This window comes from Salmo salar, chromosome 16, assembly GCF_965601325.2.
Source record: "Salmo salar chromosome 16, fSalSal1, whole genome shotgun sequence".
NCBI lineage: Eukaryota > Metazoa > Chordata > Actinopteri > Salmoniformes > Salmonidae > Salmo > Salmo salar.
This window is the reverse complement of record NC_138306.1, coordinates 38237378-38256692: the sequence shown is the minus strand read 5'-3', so window position 1 is coordinate 38256692 and position 19315 is coordinate 38237378. Positions and strand designations below refer to the sequence as shown.

Here is a 19315-nt window from a genome sequence, read left to right as displayed (position 1 = left end):
CCTTCAAAATAAAGTATGACATAATTCTACTATTTGTATTCATTTGCAATACTGTCAATGACACTTAGAAATTCCACTTGTGCCTAATCCTTATTGTGGCTAGATTCAAAATGTTTATTTATCTAGGCAGATCAGTTAAAAACCAATTCTTATTTACAATGACCACCTGCGCCTTGTCAGCGCAGAGGGTCGATCTAGCAACCTTTCAGTTACTGGCCCAACGCTCTAACCACTAGGCTACCTGCCACCCCACATAACCAGGTGCGGTCGAGCCTCACTAGCCAGATGAAGCTAGCTGCTTATAACGTTAGCTTTGGCCAACAGGGTTAAGTTGCTGACTAGCTATTTATTTCATGAACTGAAGTTCAATTTCAATACACGAACAACAATACTTACAAGGATTCCCAAATCATTGCTAAGAATAATGATAATGACTGCAGGTTGTACTGGTCATTGTTTTCAGGCTGGTTGTATTGGTGCTAGCTAGGTATCAAGCTAAAGCTAGCTACCCCAGAAGTTGCAGTCAAACAAATAATGCTTTATTACCAACGCAGTACTGTAAACACATCGTTCGTGGTCGGTGTTTGCAGACTTTTCTGTACAGCTTTGACAGTGCTACTATCTTTGACACACAAAGACAAACGGTTTTCTATAGTATATGTCATGAAGCTAATAGCAGTGACGCCATTACTGTGCAACTCCGGTAATGCAACATCTGAAAAATAGCGCACCTAGTAGTGTGTACCAATCCTCAACAAGTCGGTGAAAGCCAACATCACCCACGACAGAGAATGGTTGGTTGTCAAGGGCAATGAATTCCATCATCTTGGCTTTAACGGATTTTGCCTTTGAGTGGTCTCGCTGAAACTTTGTTACTCTTTCAAATGACTGCTCAATCCACACAGCAGACATTGTGGGCGAGTTTAGGACTGTGTTGCACTTAACCTGTTGGGGCTAGGGGGCAGTATTGAGAATTTTGAAAAAAATATGTGCCCATTTTTAACTGCCTCCTACACCAACTCAGAAGCTAGGATATGCATATTATTACCAGATTTGGATAGAAAACACTCTGAATTTTCTAAAACTGTTTGAATGGTGTCTGTAAGTATAACAAAACTCATATGGCAGGCAAAAACCTGAGAAAAAAATAACAATTTTGTGGCTGTACTATTTTTTTTTTGTCATTGTTATTAGATACCACAGTGAGAAAGGATTAATTTCGCAACTCCTACTGCTTCCACTAGATGTCAACGATCTTTATAAAGTTGTTTGAAGCGTCTATGATGAACAGAGACCGGATGACAAGGAAGAGAAGTTGACCTCCCTGGGATGTCGTCACTTCATTATTGGCTGCACCTGCGTAATCATGTGATGCGATACATTTTTCAAAGACGTTTTTCAAGACACAGGAAAGGTCGGGTTGAAACATTACTAATGTTTCACGTTAAAAATGGCTCTAAAGATTGATGCTAAACAACGTTTGACATGTTTGAACGAACGTAAATAGATTATTTTTTTTACTTTTCGCCGTGACTCCCCCCCCCCCCCGCGCTACTTTTTAGTAGCCTACCGAAGCGCTAACAACTTGGAGTTATTGGGACATCAATTATGAACTTTGTTGAAAGAAACCACATTTGCAGTGGACCTGGGATGCCTGGAATTGCCAATGGATGAAGATAATCAAAGGTAAGGGAATATTGACAATAGTAATTTTGATATTACATGGTTACAAGATGGTGCTAACCTCTATAGCCTAGCCTATTGTTCTTAGCACAGCACCCGGTTTATTGCAAATTGTGATTTCCCAGTAAAGTTATTTTGAAATCTGGCATTGCAGTAGCATTTACGAAATGTTAAACTATGAATACTTGAATGACAATATTATAATTTACCAATGTTATCGAATAGTAATTTTGTGATTTGTAACGTTGTTCACCGGAAGCATTTGAGAGAAAAAAAAAATCTGATTTTCACCGCTTCGGTAAAATGCTGTTTTTGGATATAAATATGAACTTGATGGAACAAAAAATGCATGTATTGTGTAACATAATGTCTTAGGAGTGTCATCTGAGGAAGATTGTCAAAGGTTGGTGCATAATTCTAGCTGGTTATCCGCTTATGGTGACGCCTGTCTTTGAATTGACAAAACATTACACACAGCTATTTTCAATGTACTCTCCTAACATAACCTAACTTTATGCTTTCGCCGTAAAGCCTCTTTGAAATCGGACAATGTGGTTGGATTTAGGAGATGTTTATCTTTCAAATTGTGAGAAATAGTTGATTGTTTGAGAAATTGAAATTATTAGATTCTTGCAGTTTTGAATTTCCCGCCATGGTCTCTTGACAATGAATCCCTATACCGGGATAAGATCCCCAACAGGTTTTAAGAGTGCAAACTTTTACATGGAGTCATATAGGTATGCACGGCAGCTTTGACATCGGATACCGATGTTAACATTTGTAGCTAATATCGGCCGATTCCAATATGTTCACCGATATATAGTGCAACCCTACCCCTTTCCTTGAGTAGCCACCTCTCCTCAGCACACACAAAATACAATATGGATTCCCCTAATGACTTTAAACAGCAGAACTTAGACAAGTTTAGCAGTCTGGTGTTCACTTATCCTGAGATCAGTCTGCCGAGTGTGTACATGTCAACAACTAGCAGACTTTTGAGGCGCCTTCACTTGAAAGACTTTAAATTACAAAATACAGTCAGCATTTGGGGAAATATAGTACACATCTTATGGAAAGTGCTCCATGAATATGTTCAAAGGATTTACACAGTGCATGTACTTTTCACTGGAATTCTTACAAATATGTATTTTTATTTTTTACAAAACAATATGCCTATTGCTTACCCAGTTCTGGAGACCACTCCTTGTTCATGTCAAGGCTGCTAGGCAGGTAGATGTTTCCAGGTGCTTACGAACGCAGTGGGAATTAGTGAGTAAGGCACTGTGGTTATACTGTTCCAGCTATCAGACGTGGGGTCATAACAGTCTAGAGTCTTGCAGCGCTGCGTCCCAAAGTAGCCCCCCACCACGTACAGTTTGTTTCCAGAGGCCACCGCATGGCAGCTCATTCTTTTAGAAGTCATGTCCCCAACACGAGACCACTGGTTGGTCTCACAGTCAAAGCGGTAGGCGGAGGCGGCGGTGAACTCAGTGTCTCCGCCCATTATGAAGATCTGGCTGCCCAGAACAGCAGCGGCTGTGTATCTCCACGGTTGCGGACATTCTGCTGCGATGGCCCAGCGGTTCTCTAGAGGGTCGTAGCACTGCACCTTGGAGGCCTTGTCTCTGTGTATGGTGGTGCCACCAAACACAAACAGCTTTAGCTTGGCGCTGACCACTGCTGCATTGCTAACACCATCTCTGAGTGGCGCCATCATGGTCCATTTGTTGGTGAGTGGGTCATACCGCTCTACTTGTTTGAGGGAGACTGAGGGGGAGGCAGGGAAGATGCCTGCTATGGCAGTGTGGCCACCCACCACATACAGCCAGTTCTCCAGTTCAGCCGAACCATGGCCGAACCGTGCTATCAACATGGGTGCTCCTTTAGACCACTCCTCGTGGACCGTGTCATAGATCCAAACATCCTTGGACACCCCGTTCTCAGAACCCCTCCCCCCAGTCACGTAGACCTTACAGCCAATTGCACAGGCACTGAACTCTTTCCTGGGACTTGGCAAGTCCGACTTGGGGATGATCTCCTTGGCTTTGTGGTCCACCTGGTAGATCTTATCACACATGAAGGTCTGTCCTCCCAGGATGAGCAGCGTGTGGCCTGCCTTGCGGGGCCGGGCACAGGGGCTGGTGACCACCCCATCGTTTTGCAGGATCTTCTTCTTGCACTGCATGGCCTCCTCGACTATCTGCCGGCTCCTCTTATCTGACATCACCAGCTCCTCGCAGGCCACTGCCTCGATCAGACACTCAGAGGGCAGCAGGGCCAGGCGGATGCCACCCAGCAGCTCAGGGAGGTAGTCTCTGCGGCCGTCCAGGTCGTAGCGCACCCAGCGCATCACAGCGTTGAACACGATATGCTCGTCCTCGATCTCCAGCTCATCGCTGAGGATCAGGTCCAGCAGCTTGTCTTTGTTGAGGCCGTAGAAGTCCTCTGTGTCCCGCAACGCCTCAAAGTGCACCAGGCACATCCTCCAGGAGAGTTCATATAGCTGTTTGCACTGGTGGGCATCAGAGAGTAGCATCATACCCAGGCAGTTGGACAAGTGCAGGTTCTTCTCCAGGAACTCCGCAGCAGCATCTCTGATGTCATGGAACTGCAGCATGTCTCCCGCCTCCAGCAACGACTCTGCGTTCTCCTCGTTGATGATGACACGTGACGAGTAGGCAAAGTCCAGCAGCAGCTCCAACACCTCTGGATGTACACTGTCTCTGAAGTTCACCTCGTTGTCCAGGGTCTCACGGAGCCCGCCGCTGAACATCGCCTCAAAGTAGCGGCTGCATGCGGCTAGTACCGCCCGATGGCAGGGGAAGGAGCGGTCCCCCGCCCACAGCGTCACGTCAGTGAACATGCACTGCTTGCGGAGGGTGTTGAGGTGGGTGAGCACGCTGTCTGGATGTGAAGGCTTATGGAACAGAGAGATGTTCATGGAGCCCGTGCTGGTCCGGGACTTACGGTTTTCGTGGACGCTGACTGACATGGTTTCAGAGACCTCCAGGGAGTCGCTTGTCCTAATTCCTCCAACTACGGAAAAATAAAAACAGAAAATGAGATACGAAACAAACTGGTGGATGTTTTTACCAACATACAATTTACTTCTAAAGTTGATCTCAATGGGGATTTATTGTTAAATCAAACTTAACAGATTCTACTCATTGGCCCAAAGTATCCAACTGATCATAGACAACCAAATGGGGTAAATGTATTAAACTACTAGGCAACATCTAGATCATGTGATAATGTGCTGCTTATTTGAATGCTATTCCTACATTGGAGTAAGGCCTATTACAACACCTCTAAGCCTAATTGCAGAAAATGGATCATCCTAAAGTGCATATGCCTATTTAATCAAACAAGTTAGCCTAACCAAAATCATAGGCCTTTAAATCAATCCAATTAGTGCATAAAAAAAAAATCTTCATCAAAGTTACTCATTTAAATGAGCAGTGCTTAGTAGGTACAACATCATGATATTTATCACGAGATGTCTGAAATTATTCAGCAGTCTCAGCATTTTTTTATTAATAGAGCTCACACACTGCAGAGAAGGCCCACAGAGTAATGTGGGCAGAATTTGATCCTCAGCTATATGGCACATTCAAGCCACTTAACAAATCTCCTGAGTAAAGCATAGCCTAATTGTTAAGAGTTTGTAGAAAAGCCTTTCAAAATTAAAAAAAAAAAAAAAAAAAAAATCAACCTTCCTTCAAAGTAACCAAATCCTATTTATTAAATTTGTAGTAGATACAGTTCCTAGCCTATGTAATGTCTTATCGATGGCCTACATGCATATTAAGTCATTAAGCAGAATCCCTGGCACGTTTCATAGCATATCAGCAAATCTACAGTTGAGCCGGTTTATTAATTATGGTCAGTCAACACAGGGCATCCCTTTAAGACGGTCTCTCCCACTTGCCATCAAAGTCCACAAAGCACTATAACAGCAATTCATATAAACCTCTTCAGAGCTTTCAAACCATTATTATACCACAGAGCATTTGATTAGTGAAGTCATTCCAATCTGAGACAAGCAGACATTGCACTCAATATTCATTAGAATGCTTTTCTTTTCATCCTGTAGCCTAACAGAGGGGAACTATTGTGGGGTGCAAAATGCTGCTCAATCACTATTAGTACTTCTACTGCATAGCAACACTCATAACCCAAAAGGATCAAGTCTTCTTTTAACTACATGGCATGGAAACAGACAACTAAGAGAGAGTATATAAAAGCCGTGTTTCAGCAACTTCATTTTATAGTAGCAGCTCAAGTGTGTGTGCTGACATGCAGTTTGGGGTCCAAAGCAGACAGGGGTTTGGGTTCAGTTGTGGCAGGTTATGTTGGAGGGCACAGGCAGGCATACACACATCAGCAGGGCGTTTAAAATGTCAATGTCGGGTTGACAGGGAACAATGCAGCGGGTCAGTCACAAAAAAGATGGGGCACACAGCAAACCATGAAATTGAGTAAATGCAAAGCGGTGCGATTGTCCTGTACCAATTACACCAGCAAATACTGCTGATCCAGGCACAGACTGAAGATGATTGGGGAGGGGTCAGCACCAGATCCCCCAAAAATGTCCCTCTAGAGGCCGGGCTGATAGAAATTAGGGCTGGGTGATATTTCATGGAGTCAACAAAGTGTTTTAAGTCAGGAAAAATGCTATGCAGCTTGTGAGCTTGTACATTACTTAAGCCGGGGAACCACAAAATGGCCAAATGAGTTCTGGTGGTGGTTTATGTTATTCAAATAAAATAAAAGTTTATTGGTCAGGCACACAGTTTTGAAGATGTTATCGCAGGTGCAGCAAAACGCTTGGGTTTCTAGCTCATATAGTGCAGTAATATAGCAATACAATAAACAAAACTAAAACTTTAAAAATATAAAATAAGACATATCCGAATGAGCAATATCAGAGTCCGGAATATAAATATGTGAATGGTGTGTGTGTGTGTAGACAGTATATGAATAGAAAAGGTGTGTACAGCAGTAGTCATATAGGATGAGCAATGACTAGAATACAGTAAATAAATAAAGTGGGTAAAACAGTATGTTAACATTTAAGTGAGCAGTGTTGACTATGTACATAGGACAGCAGTCTAAGGTGCAGGGTAGAGTACCGGGTGCTAGCCAGTTAGTGACAGTGTAAGGTTCAAGCCAAGGTACTGAACGGAGGCCAGCTAATGATGACTGTTCAGCAGTCCGATGGCCTGGAGATAGAACCTGTTAATCAGCTATTACTGCCAATAATAACAGCCAGTCATGCCCAGCGTGATCAGGACGATGCTGAATCATTCTCTGTGAGACTAAATACCAAAACTTCCAGGACATTCACACATGAATGGGACCTCTTAATTAGACTGCCAATAGGCAACTCGGAAACAAAGGTCCCTATTCCCCCCCCCCCCCCATCTTGTTTCTTTCCTCCGTAAACATCTCAGCCCTTCCAGGATCTTTTCACATAGAGTTTGTATTCCAGTGCTACTCCTCTATATCAGACACAGGAAGGAAGGAGGAGAACCGAGGGGGGGGCTTTTTCAGGAGTCTGAAGCAGGGAACTTCTCTGCATTTGTGATGCAGAATGGATCACCAGCTGGTTTGCAATCCTAATAACCAAGAGCTTCTATGAATCCGTAGGGACTCTACATGGCCCATTGGGAAATGGCTGGTGTCTGTGCAACTGAGGGCATGTGGGTTCAAACCCCTTTGACAAGCCAGTGAGTGAGTCTAATGAAAAAGTGTTTGAAAGAACAGCTCCAGGGAGTCAGGGACATTCAAGCCAGGAGCTTTCAAAGATGAGAATTCTTCTTTTAGTAGAATAGTTAATCCTTCATGGCTGAGAAGAAAATGGTTTTGGAGGCCACTTTGCCATCCTGTTCCAGATGGACCAGAGAGAAAAGCCAAAGAGAGTTACATTTTGGACTGAATCTGCCATCTAAAGTGGGATGAATTTATTAATGCGTCTGGTATGGTGTGACTTGGAAAAGGAAGATTTTAATTGTAAAAGTTGGCATTGTAAATTAACCCATTTTCCACAACTAAGTCTAATAAAGCTCTTTAGTTTTAATGCAGCACTAACTATCATTGTTTGAGTCACCAAGGTTCCAGTTTGCTCCTAGCCTATTATGCTATAGCCCTGGAACTATGCATTTTTGCTTCCAACGTCTCAGTAGGGTGCCAAATAACATACATTTCTTTTTTCAACTTATTTATGAATGGAAATCAACCCTGTTTAGTGTGTTATGATTATTATTAAACAGAGACATCAAAATACACCCCTATGTGCCAGCCAGCAAGATGTAACTACGCTGATAAATCATATTGAAACCCTGGGTGGTGGGCTGCTGGCCACAAATAACTGAAATAATGATCACGTTAACGAAGTATCACCTAGGCTACAACAGCTGTTGAGTGAATCAATATTTTTTTTTTTTTAACTCCTATAAAAGTACAAAAAGTTGAATTCAATACATCCAAAGGTGGTGTGGTTAGACAGCTTCGATTGAACACAAGTCACATGTGGCATCATGTCATGACATCAAAGCTGGCATTCCAATAAATGTTGCACTGTAGGCTAACTAATGAAGTCCGATTATGACGATTGCGAAATGAATTGAAACGCTCACATAGGTTAGCTTGCCTTAAGACTGCTGACAGCCATATCCCCCAAAAATATCTTCAGAATGATCTGGTCAGGCCTTGCACGTTAGCGCTAGCTAATTATGGATGGTTTCGCCAAAGGACTAGCTAACCAGTTAGCTAACTAGGTAGCTCGTTAACGTTACATGAGTTAGTTTTTTTCCTATTTCTAGAGTACCACAAATAGGTATCAAAGAAATCTGTTTAACCCTATGTTCTGTCAAGCTAACTAGCTAGTTACATCTATGCAAATAAGTTTAACAGCTAATTTACCTAGCCAGCCAACTAACTAGCATACAAACTTTAGCTGAAGTAACGACGTCCACCTAGCTACCCCTTCTGTCAAGACTTCAGATGCCAAGCTAGCAAACATTATCCAGATAAACATTTGCAAAGTAGCCTAATAACACTTGACTGTATACTCACATACATATGATTGTCAAACGGGAATCCAAGAAGTGTATTGGGTTCTGGTTGATTGATTAAACCATGATTTTACTCTGAGTAGTTGAGGTCCTTTCAAGCCACTTTGTCTGCAACTAGGTTCGGTCTGAGGTGGGAAATCAGAAAAAAGGCATATCCAGTGGTGTATTACTTGCAAGTGATTGGTGTCTCTTTACCCAATTCCGGCAGCCTATTTTATGCAAATCAGCACAACAACCAATAAAAGTAGATCTTTGGGTGCGATTTTGACAACTAATAGACCAATCGGATTAAACGACAGAGTGGTATCCGCCCTCTTCCTCTTGGTGGTAACAGCAAAACAATACATGCCCACTGACAATTAATGAATTACAGTACAGAGACCATTTGTAAGGGAAAGTGGATATCTAGTCAGTTGCACAATGAATGTGTCTAGGTCATTTAACCCAATCCTTCTCACCTCAACCTCTTTCAATTTTTTCTGTCTTAAATTATTGTTTTCCTCAAGTCTTCCCACAAAGATTAGGGCACTCCCTCTCTCCCTAGCAATGATATTACTCTAAAGACAAGTCTTGTAAAATATTCCAGATAAATTCAACAATGAAAATGAACATGAAGTTCAACCATGTTATTACTCTGGTAGGTATTTTCATTCGGTTCATGTTTTGCAATACATTGACTTTAAAAAAAAACTTGGTGTGGCTTCATGTCTATAATTTTGCCTTTGTCTAGTGTAGAGTTCCCTCTAGTGGAAGTAGGCCTACAACTGTACACCACTGCAGATACTGTGGCATATAGCCTAGAGTAAATAAAACTTCTCTTTGTTCACAGAAAAGACATCTTCAAGGGAATGAATAAGGCACTTCAGAAGGAGGTAAGCAAGGTACATTATGCAGTCCAATACTCCAATATAGAGTATAGAACTGCAATGATATCCCTTGAATGCCAGAGCGCAGCAGAGAAACATCTCTAATACTGGTACTTGCTAATTAGGGACTTGAGATCAAGTAATCAATGTAAGCTGTTGTTTTGAAGGTAACATTTTAACCACAGGATTATGTCATCATCATTACCAATTTTTCAACACAAACAAACTTTGTATAAAATATGTTTAATTTTGACCTTTGAAACAAGGTCAGATCTTCAATGTTATATCCACTATCAGAAAAAAGAGAATAAGATGAGCAGCACCTCCTACTGGATAGTTAATCTATCTACAGCTATCCATTTGGTGTCCCATCCAAGGTTTTAACTAAGGCCAGCTCTGCTTAGCTTTGATATTTGTCACTGACTACTACCAATGTGCTATCGTGAGAATGACTATTGAGAGATCCCTTAACAACTAAATAGATTCACTGCTATCGAAGTCATTTCAAAGGGTAGGTTTAACAGAGCAAATGAAATGTAACTATACTTTATAAGTCATATAACATGAATTATAAACTGGATTGTTCGAGCTCTGAATGCTGATTGGCTGAAAACTCTGTTATAGTGGACCGTATACCACAGGTATAACAAAACACATATTTTACGTTGGTAACCACTTTATAAAAGCAATAAGGCACCTCGGTAGTTTGTGGTATATGGTCAATATACCACGGCTAAGGTCTGTTTCCAGGCACTCTGAGTTGTGCATAAGAACAGCCCTTACCCCCCCCCCCCCCCCCTGTGCCTTATTGTTTAATGATACTAGGCCTATATATAATTTGTGAAGTCATTAAAAGCTATTGTTTCAATTAAACCCAAAGTCCAACTAAAAATACACAATACATATAGGCCTAGGGTTTCAAGATTTGGTTGATTTCAAATGTAATTTTTACGTTAATAATGAATATGTTGGATTTACATTGGTCTCCATCTCAACCAAAAATCTAAGTTAAAGAATAGGATTAACTTTAATTAAAGTGCCTTTAAAGTTTGATTTTATTTGGTTCTATCCTTTAACTTAGATTTTTGGTTGAGATAGAGATGTGAATCCAACATATCAATAATTCATTTGTAAACAAACTGGATATTAAATTGTGTTTGGTTGTCAGTGCAACCAAAAATGTCAACATTTGAAGGAGATGTATCTACAGTGCGTTTGGAAAGCATTCAGACCATGACTTTTTGTACATTTTGTTTCATTAGTATTTTTTTCCCTCATCAATCTACACACAATATACCATAATTATTAAGCAAAAACTGTTTTTTAGAAATCTTTGCAAATTTATGAAAAATAAAAAACTGAAATATCACATTTACATTAGTATTCAGACCCTTTACTCAATACTTTGTTGAAGCACCTTTGGCAGTGATTACAGGCTCAAGTCTTCTTGGGTATGACGCTACAAGCTTGGTACACCTGTATTTAGGGAGTTTCTCACATTCTTCTCTGCAGATCCTCTCAAGCTCTGTCAGGATGGATGGGGAGCATCGCTGCACAGCTATTTTCAGGTCTCTCCAGATATGTTCGATTGGGTTCAAGTCCGGGCTCTGGCTGGGCCACATTCAGAAACTTGTCCTGAAGCCACTCCTGCATTGTTTTGGCTGTGTGCTTAGGGTCGTTGTCCTGTTGGAAGGTGAACCTTCGTCCCAGATTGAGGTCCTGAGCACTCTGCAGCAGGTTTTCATCAAGGATTTCTCTGTATTTTGCCTCAATCCTGACTAGTCTCCCAATCCCTGCCGCTGAAAAACATCCCCACAGCATGATGCTGCCACCACCATGCTTCACTGTAGGGATGGTGCCAGGTTTCCTCCAGATGTGACACTTGGCATTCAGGCCAAAGAGTTCAATCTTGGTTTCATCAGACCAGAGAATCTTGTTTCTCATGGTCTGAGAGTCTTTATGTGCCTTTTGGCAAACTCCAAGCGGGCTGTCATGTGCCTTTTAATGATGAGTGGCTTCCGTCTGGGCAGTCTTCCATGAAGGCCTGATTGGTGGAGTGCTCCAGAGATGGTTGTCCTTCTGGAAGCTTCTCAATACTCCACAGAGGAACTCTGGTGCTCTGTCAGAGTGACCATCGGGTTCTTGGTCACCTCCCTGACCAAAGCCCTACTCCCCCGATTTCTCAGTTTGGCCGGGTGGACTGCTCTAGAATGAGTTTTGGTGGTTCCAAACTTCTTCCATTTAAGAATGATGGAGGCCACTGTGTTCTTGGGGACCTTAAATGCTGCAGACATTTTTTGGTACCCTTTCCCCAGATCTGTGCCTTGGTACAATCCTGTCTCAGAGCTCTACGAACAATTCCTTCGATCTTATGGCTTGGTTTTTGCTCTGACATGCACTGTAAACTGTGGGACCTTATATAGACAGGTGTGTGCCTTGCCAAATCATGTCCAATCAATTGAATTTACCACAGGTGGACTCCAATGAAGTTGAGATGTTTCTACAAGGATGATCAATGGAAACAGGATGTGCCTGAGCTCAATTTCGAGTCTCATAGCAAAGGGTCTGAATACTTAAGTAAATAAGGTATATCTGTTTTTTATTTGTAACAAATGTTCAAACATTTCTAAAAACCTGTTTTCACTTTGTCATTATGGGGTATTGTGTGTAGGTTGATGAGGATTTTTTTTTATTGAATCAATTTTAGAATAAGGCTGTAACGTAACAAAATGTGGAAAATGTCAAGGGGTCTGAAATCTTTCCAAAAGCACTGCACTGATTGGATAGCGCCATTTGTGCCACTGACTTAGTCTGGCTTTAATTCCAGTTTTCTACAAAGTTATAAATAAAATCAAACTTTAAATGCACTTTTAAATCAATTATTGAATTGTTGATATTTGGTTGACGCAGCGCATTTTTTTCATGCGCGCTCAAGTATGCTTTCCACTTTCCTCCAGTATTTATTTAGCAAAGATGATAACACATAATCACTCCAGACAGACAAGCAAAAACTCATTAAATAAATGTTGCAGTAGCCTAGGCTACACCTAAACATTTGAGATTTGACTAGTTATATGGGACGAAAACGAGACAATTTTTTAGTCTGATCAACTGCAGGCTACTAATAAGAGCAAATGTATACTGTGCGCTGTCCATTTGGTCAGGGTAACTAATTGGTAACGTTATGTATTTATAGTCAATTTGTGTGTCAGGAGAAAATGTGAATGTGATCAAATTTGGTTTATATTCAAAATTGGGCTGGCTAGGCTGCCTATACGTTTTAAATCCAAAATTATTAACTGGAATGAATAAATCAACATAATAGTGATGAGGCCTACAGCTGCATAGGCCTGCATAATGGAATCATGCATAAAGCAAGCTCAGGCCTGTGAGTTCTATTGTCTATCAGTTGTTGCTTCTGTGTCTGGGTAGGTGAAATCCCCCACCTTACCTTGACTAAATATAAGGTTGCTTGACTAAAAAAATTGCCCCCAATTCTGGGACCAGTCTGCTTGCAGTTGTCAGTTATCGTCAGGTATGTGAATGATCAGGGCTTTATTCAGGAACGTTTCTTAGGCTACTTTGATGTGTCAGATGGGCGAGATGTGCTGTCTTTGTTTAACTTCATGGACAAATTTGTTGTTCAAACCTACAGTGGCGCAGCTGTAATAGAATGTATCTGCTATTTGTATTTCCAGCTAAGTCCCCTCCTGTTCCCAGATTTAAGAAGTGATGACCATTCAAATCCACTACCATTGTCAACTCTCTCCTGACATGAACTGAAGCCACGTCTCATGTGCCCGATCATCCACTGTTACATTTAATGTTTCCTCTTTAAGCACTGTGAGTACCCCTATCAATTTTCTCTCATTACTGTATGTAGTCAATCACATACACAATCACATTATTACACATCAATGATTTTACTCCTTGCTTGAACTAAATCATCCTTAGCTCTTTTGTTCAACTGTGTAGTGTGTTGTGTTATTTCTTTGTTGTCTTCCCAGTCAAGTCCTGTACTGCACTGAAGTCAAGCCAATGAACACCTCAACTCATTCTTCATACCCTCGTTCAATCACTGCTGTGATCCCTTCCTAAAACGGTGTAAGTAGCCCTCTCATTACCATTCCACATAATATTGTACTATAAATGTCTTTATTAAATGCTTTATGTTAAAATAATTACTCTTTGACGATTTTTGAAACACATTTTGACATCTCCGTGCGTTCCGCGCCTATACCGTCGGTCTCCCATCCTCCTCAGTTTTTCTAGTCATCAGCCTCCACTGATCCATGGCCACATTTTGAGGTTACTGTGACTATAAATGTCTTCTTATGTAATCATAGAAGCCTGCATGTTCAAGATAGCAGATTACAGGTCTGTGGAGATCTTCATAATTGCTATAATAATCTGTGCAGAATCTCAAACAGTATTGATCATTTGCCCTATGTACCTTTAATGTAATCTCAACTGGAATCTATCCAGGTCATTTGGTTGTGCTGTTAAATGAAACACAGCGATAACACATTAAGTTGTTCTATCCATACAAAATATTTGACATTGCATTCCCATTTAAACTTTGCTTTTAAATGGTTGAAAGCACGGTGACAACTAAACCAAAAATCAGACATTGTTTTTGATTGGGAATTTGGTTGTGTTTTTAGATCGTTGAAAGCATAGTGATAACACATTGGTAATTCAACAAACTTCTGTCTGTCTTTTTGAGTGGGTGAATAAAGGTTGAAATCTCATTAATCAACGTCTCAACGAAGTATTACCCAAATTTCCATTTTGAAATGACGTGGTGTGTCCAGTGGGACACAACCAAGCCCTTTTCAAACCTCAAAGGTTGGCTATTATAGCATGAAAAAACATAGAAGGGGGAGGGCGATGATTGAGGATACATTTGAGGACATGGAGACACCAACCTTTCCCCTTGGACCCCTATCTCTTCATTGTTGGCAGACTGGATGGAACTGCTAATGGGAGGTGAGCAACTGTAACAGAGTTAAGAACATAACTGCATCACTCCACAGCTAGCTTGAAATATCGCTGATGCAGCCATCCACAAGTTACTATTTGTATGGTTCAATTTGTTTACATGTTGTCAAGGAGGGCAGTCATATGTGTTGCAAAGCAGAAGATCAGTGGTTCGAGCCCAGTATGGGGCAGTCGGACAGTGGAGTAAGCTAAGCTGTTAGCAGCACACTGACCCCCACAACACAACAATGCTTGATATGTGCTGTAGTATCAGACCGAGGTGTGCTCCCAAATAGTACAGTAAGTTGTTGGTCTTTATATGGCCCCAGCAGTCTTCTAAGAGCCATACTGGATCAGGTTAGGTTCGAGGTGCTGAGTTTCTCACAGCTGATAGTAAAGTAGAACATTTCAGGTAATTGAGCTTGTTGTGGTTTTGCAGCAGTCCTTTATTTAGATGTTTGATACCTATCAGTGAAACTGAATTATGTGTTGAGAACAGCCTGTGATCTGGCACCAGATGGATTATCAAAATACATGTATGGAAGTAGGCGAGATTTGAACAGCTGGGAGGGGTATTTGCACCATTGATTGCCATATTATACAGCCGATTTGGCACCAATGGTTCTTTTTTTCAGAAAACAATGTTTATTGCGTAACGGTTTCATGGCGTGGCTCATAGTTTGTGAGCAGATTCTCATATTTGTGATTGACAATGGTGTTCTGGTTTTCCATGAGAATTCTGTACATGGAGGCAGAAAAAATGCAAGTGCATCCCGAATGAAGGCAGAAAAACAATGTACCAGGCCATCTGTGGTTTACAACCTGATAGCAATATTTGTTGGACTACCAAGAAATGTATTGGTGAATTATATTAATCATGCATTGAATTGCATCCATCTATTCTGCCAACATTGCCTTAGTGTATGTCATGCAACATTAACTGAAATATAACCTATTTTTAAAACCTCTTATGAAGTTGGTTTTGTAGCATGACCTGGGGATTTGATATTATTTACTGATATTATAATTGTCAGTTTGTTTCATATCTGTCAAGTAGTTAAAACGCTGTCAGTTCCACTTTAAACTTTAGGTCACTGATTACTTTGTGTGCTAAACATGAAATTCTTTTTGCAAATTTTTTATTTCAACCTTTATTTAACCAGGTGGGACAGTTGAGAACAAGTTCTCATTTACAACTGCGACGTGGCCAAGATAAAGCAAAGCAGTGTGACAAAAACAACAGAGTTACAAAAACAAACGTACAGTCAATTACACAATAGAAAAAGCTATGTACAGTGTGTGCAAATGTAGACAATTAGGGAAGTAAGACAATAAATAGACCATAGAGGCGAAATAATTACAATTTACCATTAACACTGGAGTGATAGATGTGCAGATGATGATGTGCAAGTAGAGATACTGGGGTGCAAAAGAGCAAAAAGATAAATAACAATATGGGGATGAGGTAGTTGGGTGTGCTATTTACAGATTGGCTGTGTACAGGTACAATGATCGGTAAGCTGCTTTGACAGTTGATGCATAAAGTTAGAGAGGGAGATATAAGTCTCCAGCTTCAGTGATTTTTGCAATTCGTTCCAGTCATTGGCAGCAGAGAACTGGAAGGAAAGGTGGCCAACGGAGGTGTTGGCTTTGGGGATGACCAGTGAAATATACCTGCTGGAGCATGTGCTACGGGTGGGTTTTGCTATGGTGACCAGTGAGCTGAGATAAGGTGGGTCTTTACCTAGCAAAGACTTATAGATGACCTGGATCCAGTGGGTTTGGCGACGAGAGCATACAGGTCGCAGTGGTGGGTAGTATATGGGGCTTTGGTGACAAAATGGATGGCACTGTGATAAACTACATTCAGTTTGCTGAGTAGAGTGTTGGAGGCTATTTTGTAAATGACATCGCCAAAGTCAAGGATCGGTACGATAGTCCGTTTTATGAGGGTATGTTTGGCAGCATGACTGAAGGAGGCTTTGTTGCAAAATAGGAAGCCGATTCTAGATTTAATTTTGGATTGGAGATGCTTAATGTGAGTCTGGAAGGAGAGCTTACAGTCTAGCCAGACACCTAGAATATGTGGACAACTACAAATACCAGAACCGTCCAGAATAGTGATGCTAGTTGGGCGGGCAGCAATTGGTTGAAGAGCATGCATTTAGTTTTACTGGCATTTAAAAGCAGTTGGAGGCCACGGAAGGAGTGTTGTATGGCATTGAAGCTCGTTTGGAGGTTTGTTAACACAGAAGGGCCAGATGTATACAGAATGGTGTCGTCTGCATAGAGGTGGATCAGAGAATCACCAGCAGCAAGAGCGACATCATTGATATATACAGAGAAAAGAGTCGGCCCGAGAATGAACCCGGTGGCACTCCCATAGAGACTGCCAGAGGTCCAGACAACAGGCCCTCCGATTTAACACACTGAACTCTGAGAAGTAGTTGGTGAACCAGGCAAGGCAGTCATTTGAGAAACCAAGGCTATTGAGTCTGCCGATAAGAATGCGGTGATTGACAGATTTGAAAGCCTTGGCCAGGACGATGAAGACGGCTGCACAGTACTGTCTTTTATCGAATGGCGGTTATGATATTGTTTAGGACCTTGAGCATGGCTGAGGTGCACCCATGACCAGCTTTGAAACCAGATTGCAAAGTGGAGAAGGTATGTTGGGATTCGAAATGGTCGGTGATCTGTTTGTTAACTTGGCTTTCGAAGATTTAGGAAGGCAGGGCAGGATGGATATAGGTCTACAACAGTTTGGGTCTAGAGTGTCTCCCCCGTTGAAGAGGGAGATGGTCGCGGCAGCTTTCCAATCTTTGGGGATCTCGGACGATACGAATGAGAGGTTGAACAGGCTAGTAATAGGGGTTGCAACAATTTCGGCAGATCATTTTAGAAAGAGAGGGTCCTGATTGTCTTGTCCAGCTGATTTGTAGGTGTTATGAATCCCTTTGGCCCTGCAGTCTAGGGGGGATGGAAACAAGACCCGTAACATATCTCATGTAAATCATAACAGTGAAAAGGAACAGTGAGAACTAAAAACAACATACAACCTAAACCTACTGTCAAACACTTTAGGTTTATTTTTTAAATACACGGTAATGGGGGAGGGTGGGGGGGAGGGGCTGAGCTGGACCCAAGGAAAGATCTAATAAATAAAATAAAAAAACTAAGCTAGTCTTACCTGCTTCAAGAACAGCTAGCTAACTTACCAATAAAATACAGTGGGTGGTCCGCCCAGTTCTAACTAGGGTACTTAGACAAAGTTTTCCTACGGGTAATGTATGCCCAAGGGCGACTTGGCTTGGTATCCCCTTTTCCCACCAAGAAACAAACAGCCATACACCACAGCAATACGTACTCACATGATAATGGACAATGTGAGATGTAGGCGCAAAAACAAAAGAGTGATAGCTCCAGAGACAACTGATTGGGTTTCTTTTAAACCAAGGGAAAGAGGATGTGATTGGGTAAGGGAAAAGGAGCAGGTGTGTCTTCTGATTGGCGACTGATGGCTGCCACCAGTGACTAGGGCAGAAGGAGAGAAAACAAATACACACAGGATACCTGTATCTGTAACAGTAGGGCTCCAGATTTTGCAGCTCTTTGCAGCTCTTTCAGAACATCAGCTGTCTGGATTTGGGTGAAGTAGAAACTGGGGGGGTGTAAGTTGCTGCAGGGGGTGCAGAGCTGTTGACCAGGGAAGAGGTAGCCTGGTGGAAAGCATGGCCGCCGTAGAAGAATGCTTATTGAAATGATCGATTGTCGTAGATTTATTGGTGGTGACAGTGTTTCCTAGCCTCAGCGACGTGGGCAGCTGGGAGGAGGTGCTCTTATTCTCCATGGACTTTACAGTGTCCCAAAACTTTTTGGAATTAGTGCTACAGGATGAACATTTCTGTTTGAAAAAGTTAGCCTTAGCTTTCCTAACTGACTGTAAATATTGGTTCCTGACTTCCCTAAAAAGTTGCATATCGCGGGGGCTATACGATGCTAATGCAGAACGCCTCAGGATGGTTTTGTGCTGGTCAAGGGCAGTCAAGTCTGGGGTGAAGCAAGGGTTATATCTGTTCTTAGTTCAATTTTTTTTTGAATGGGGCATGCTTATTTAAGATGGTGAAGAAGGCACTTTTAAAGAGCAACCAGGCATCCTCTACTGACGGGATGAGGTCAGTATCCTTCCAGGATACCCGGGCCAGGTCGATTTAGAAAGGCCTCCTCGCTGAAGAAGTGTTTTAGGGAGCGTTTGACTGTGATGAGGGGTGGTTGTTTGACTGCGGACTCATTACGGGCACAGGCAGTGATCACTGAGATCCTGGTTGAAGACAGCAGAGGTGTATTTAGAGGTCAAGTTGGTCAGGATGATATCTAAGAGGGTGCCCATGGTTACGGATTTAGGGTTGTACCTGGTAGGTTCCTTGATAATTTGTGTGAGATTGAGGGCATCTAGCTTAGATTGTAGGACGGCCGGGGTGTTAAGCATATTCCAGTTTAGGTCACCTAACAGTACGAACACTGAAGATAGATGGGGGGCAATCAATTCACATATGGTGTCCAGGGCAAAGCTTGGGACTGAGGGGGGTCTATAACAAGCGACAATGGTGAGGGACTTGTTTCTGGAAAGGTGGATTTTTAAAAGTAGAAGCACGAATTGTTTGGGCACAGACCTGGATAGTATGACAGAACTTTGCAGGCTATCTCTGC

General features: G+C 41.9%; 1 protein-coding gene across 4 annotated transcripts in view; it reads right to left on the bottom strand.

The window, feature by feature from the left end:
• LOC106573625 (kelch-like protein 25) overlaps window positions 1-8939 on the bottom strand; it is a 55687-nt gene extending 46748 nt beyond the window's left edge. For 2 of the 4 annotated variants that reach the window (XR_001321389.3, XM_014148849.3), the window contains exons 1-2: window positions 8761-8939; window positions 2868-4719 (exon numbers count right to left, since the gene is read on the bottom strand). Coding sequence is in view for 1 of the 4 variants with exons in the window: in XM_014148849.3 (XP_014004324.1) it covers window positions 2906-4675 (1770 nt within the window). In the remaining 3 variants the exon portion in view is untranslated. The remainder of the gene's footprint in view (window positions 1-2867; window positions 4720-8760) is intronic. The other 2 variants (XR_001321387.3, XR_001321388.3) reach the window with 2 other exon arrangements.
• Window positions 8940-19315: the final 10376 nt, after the last annotated feature.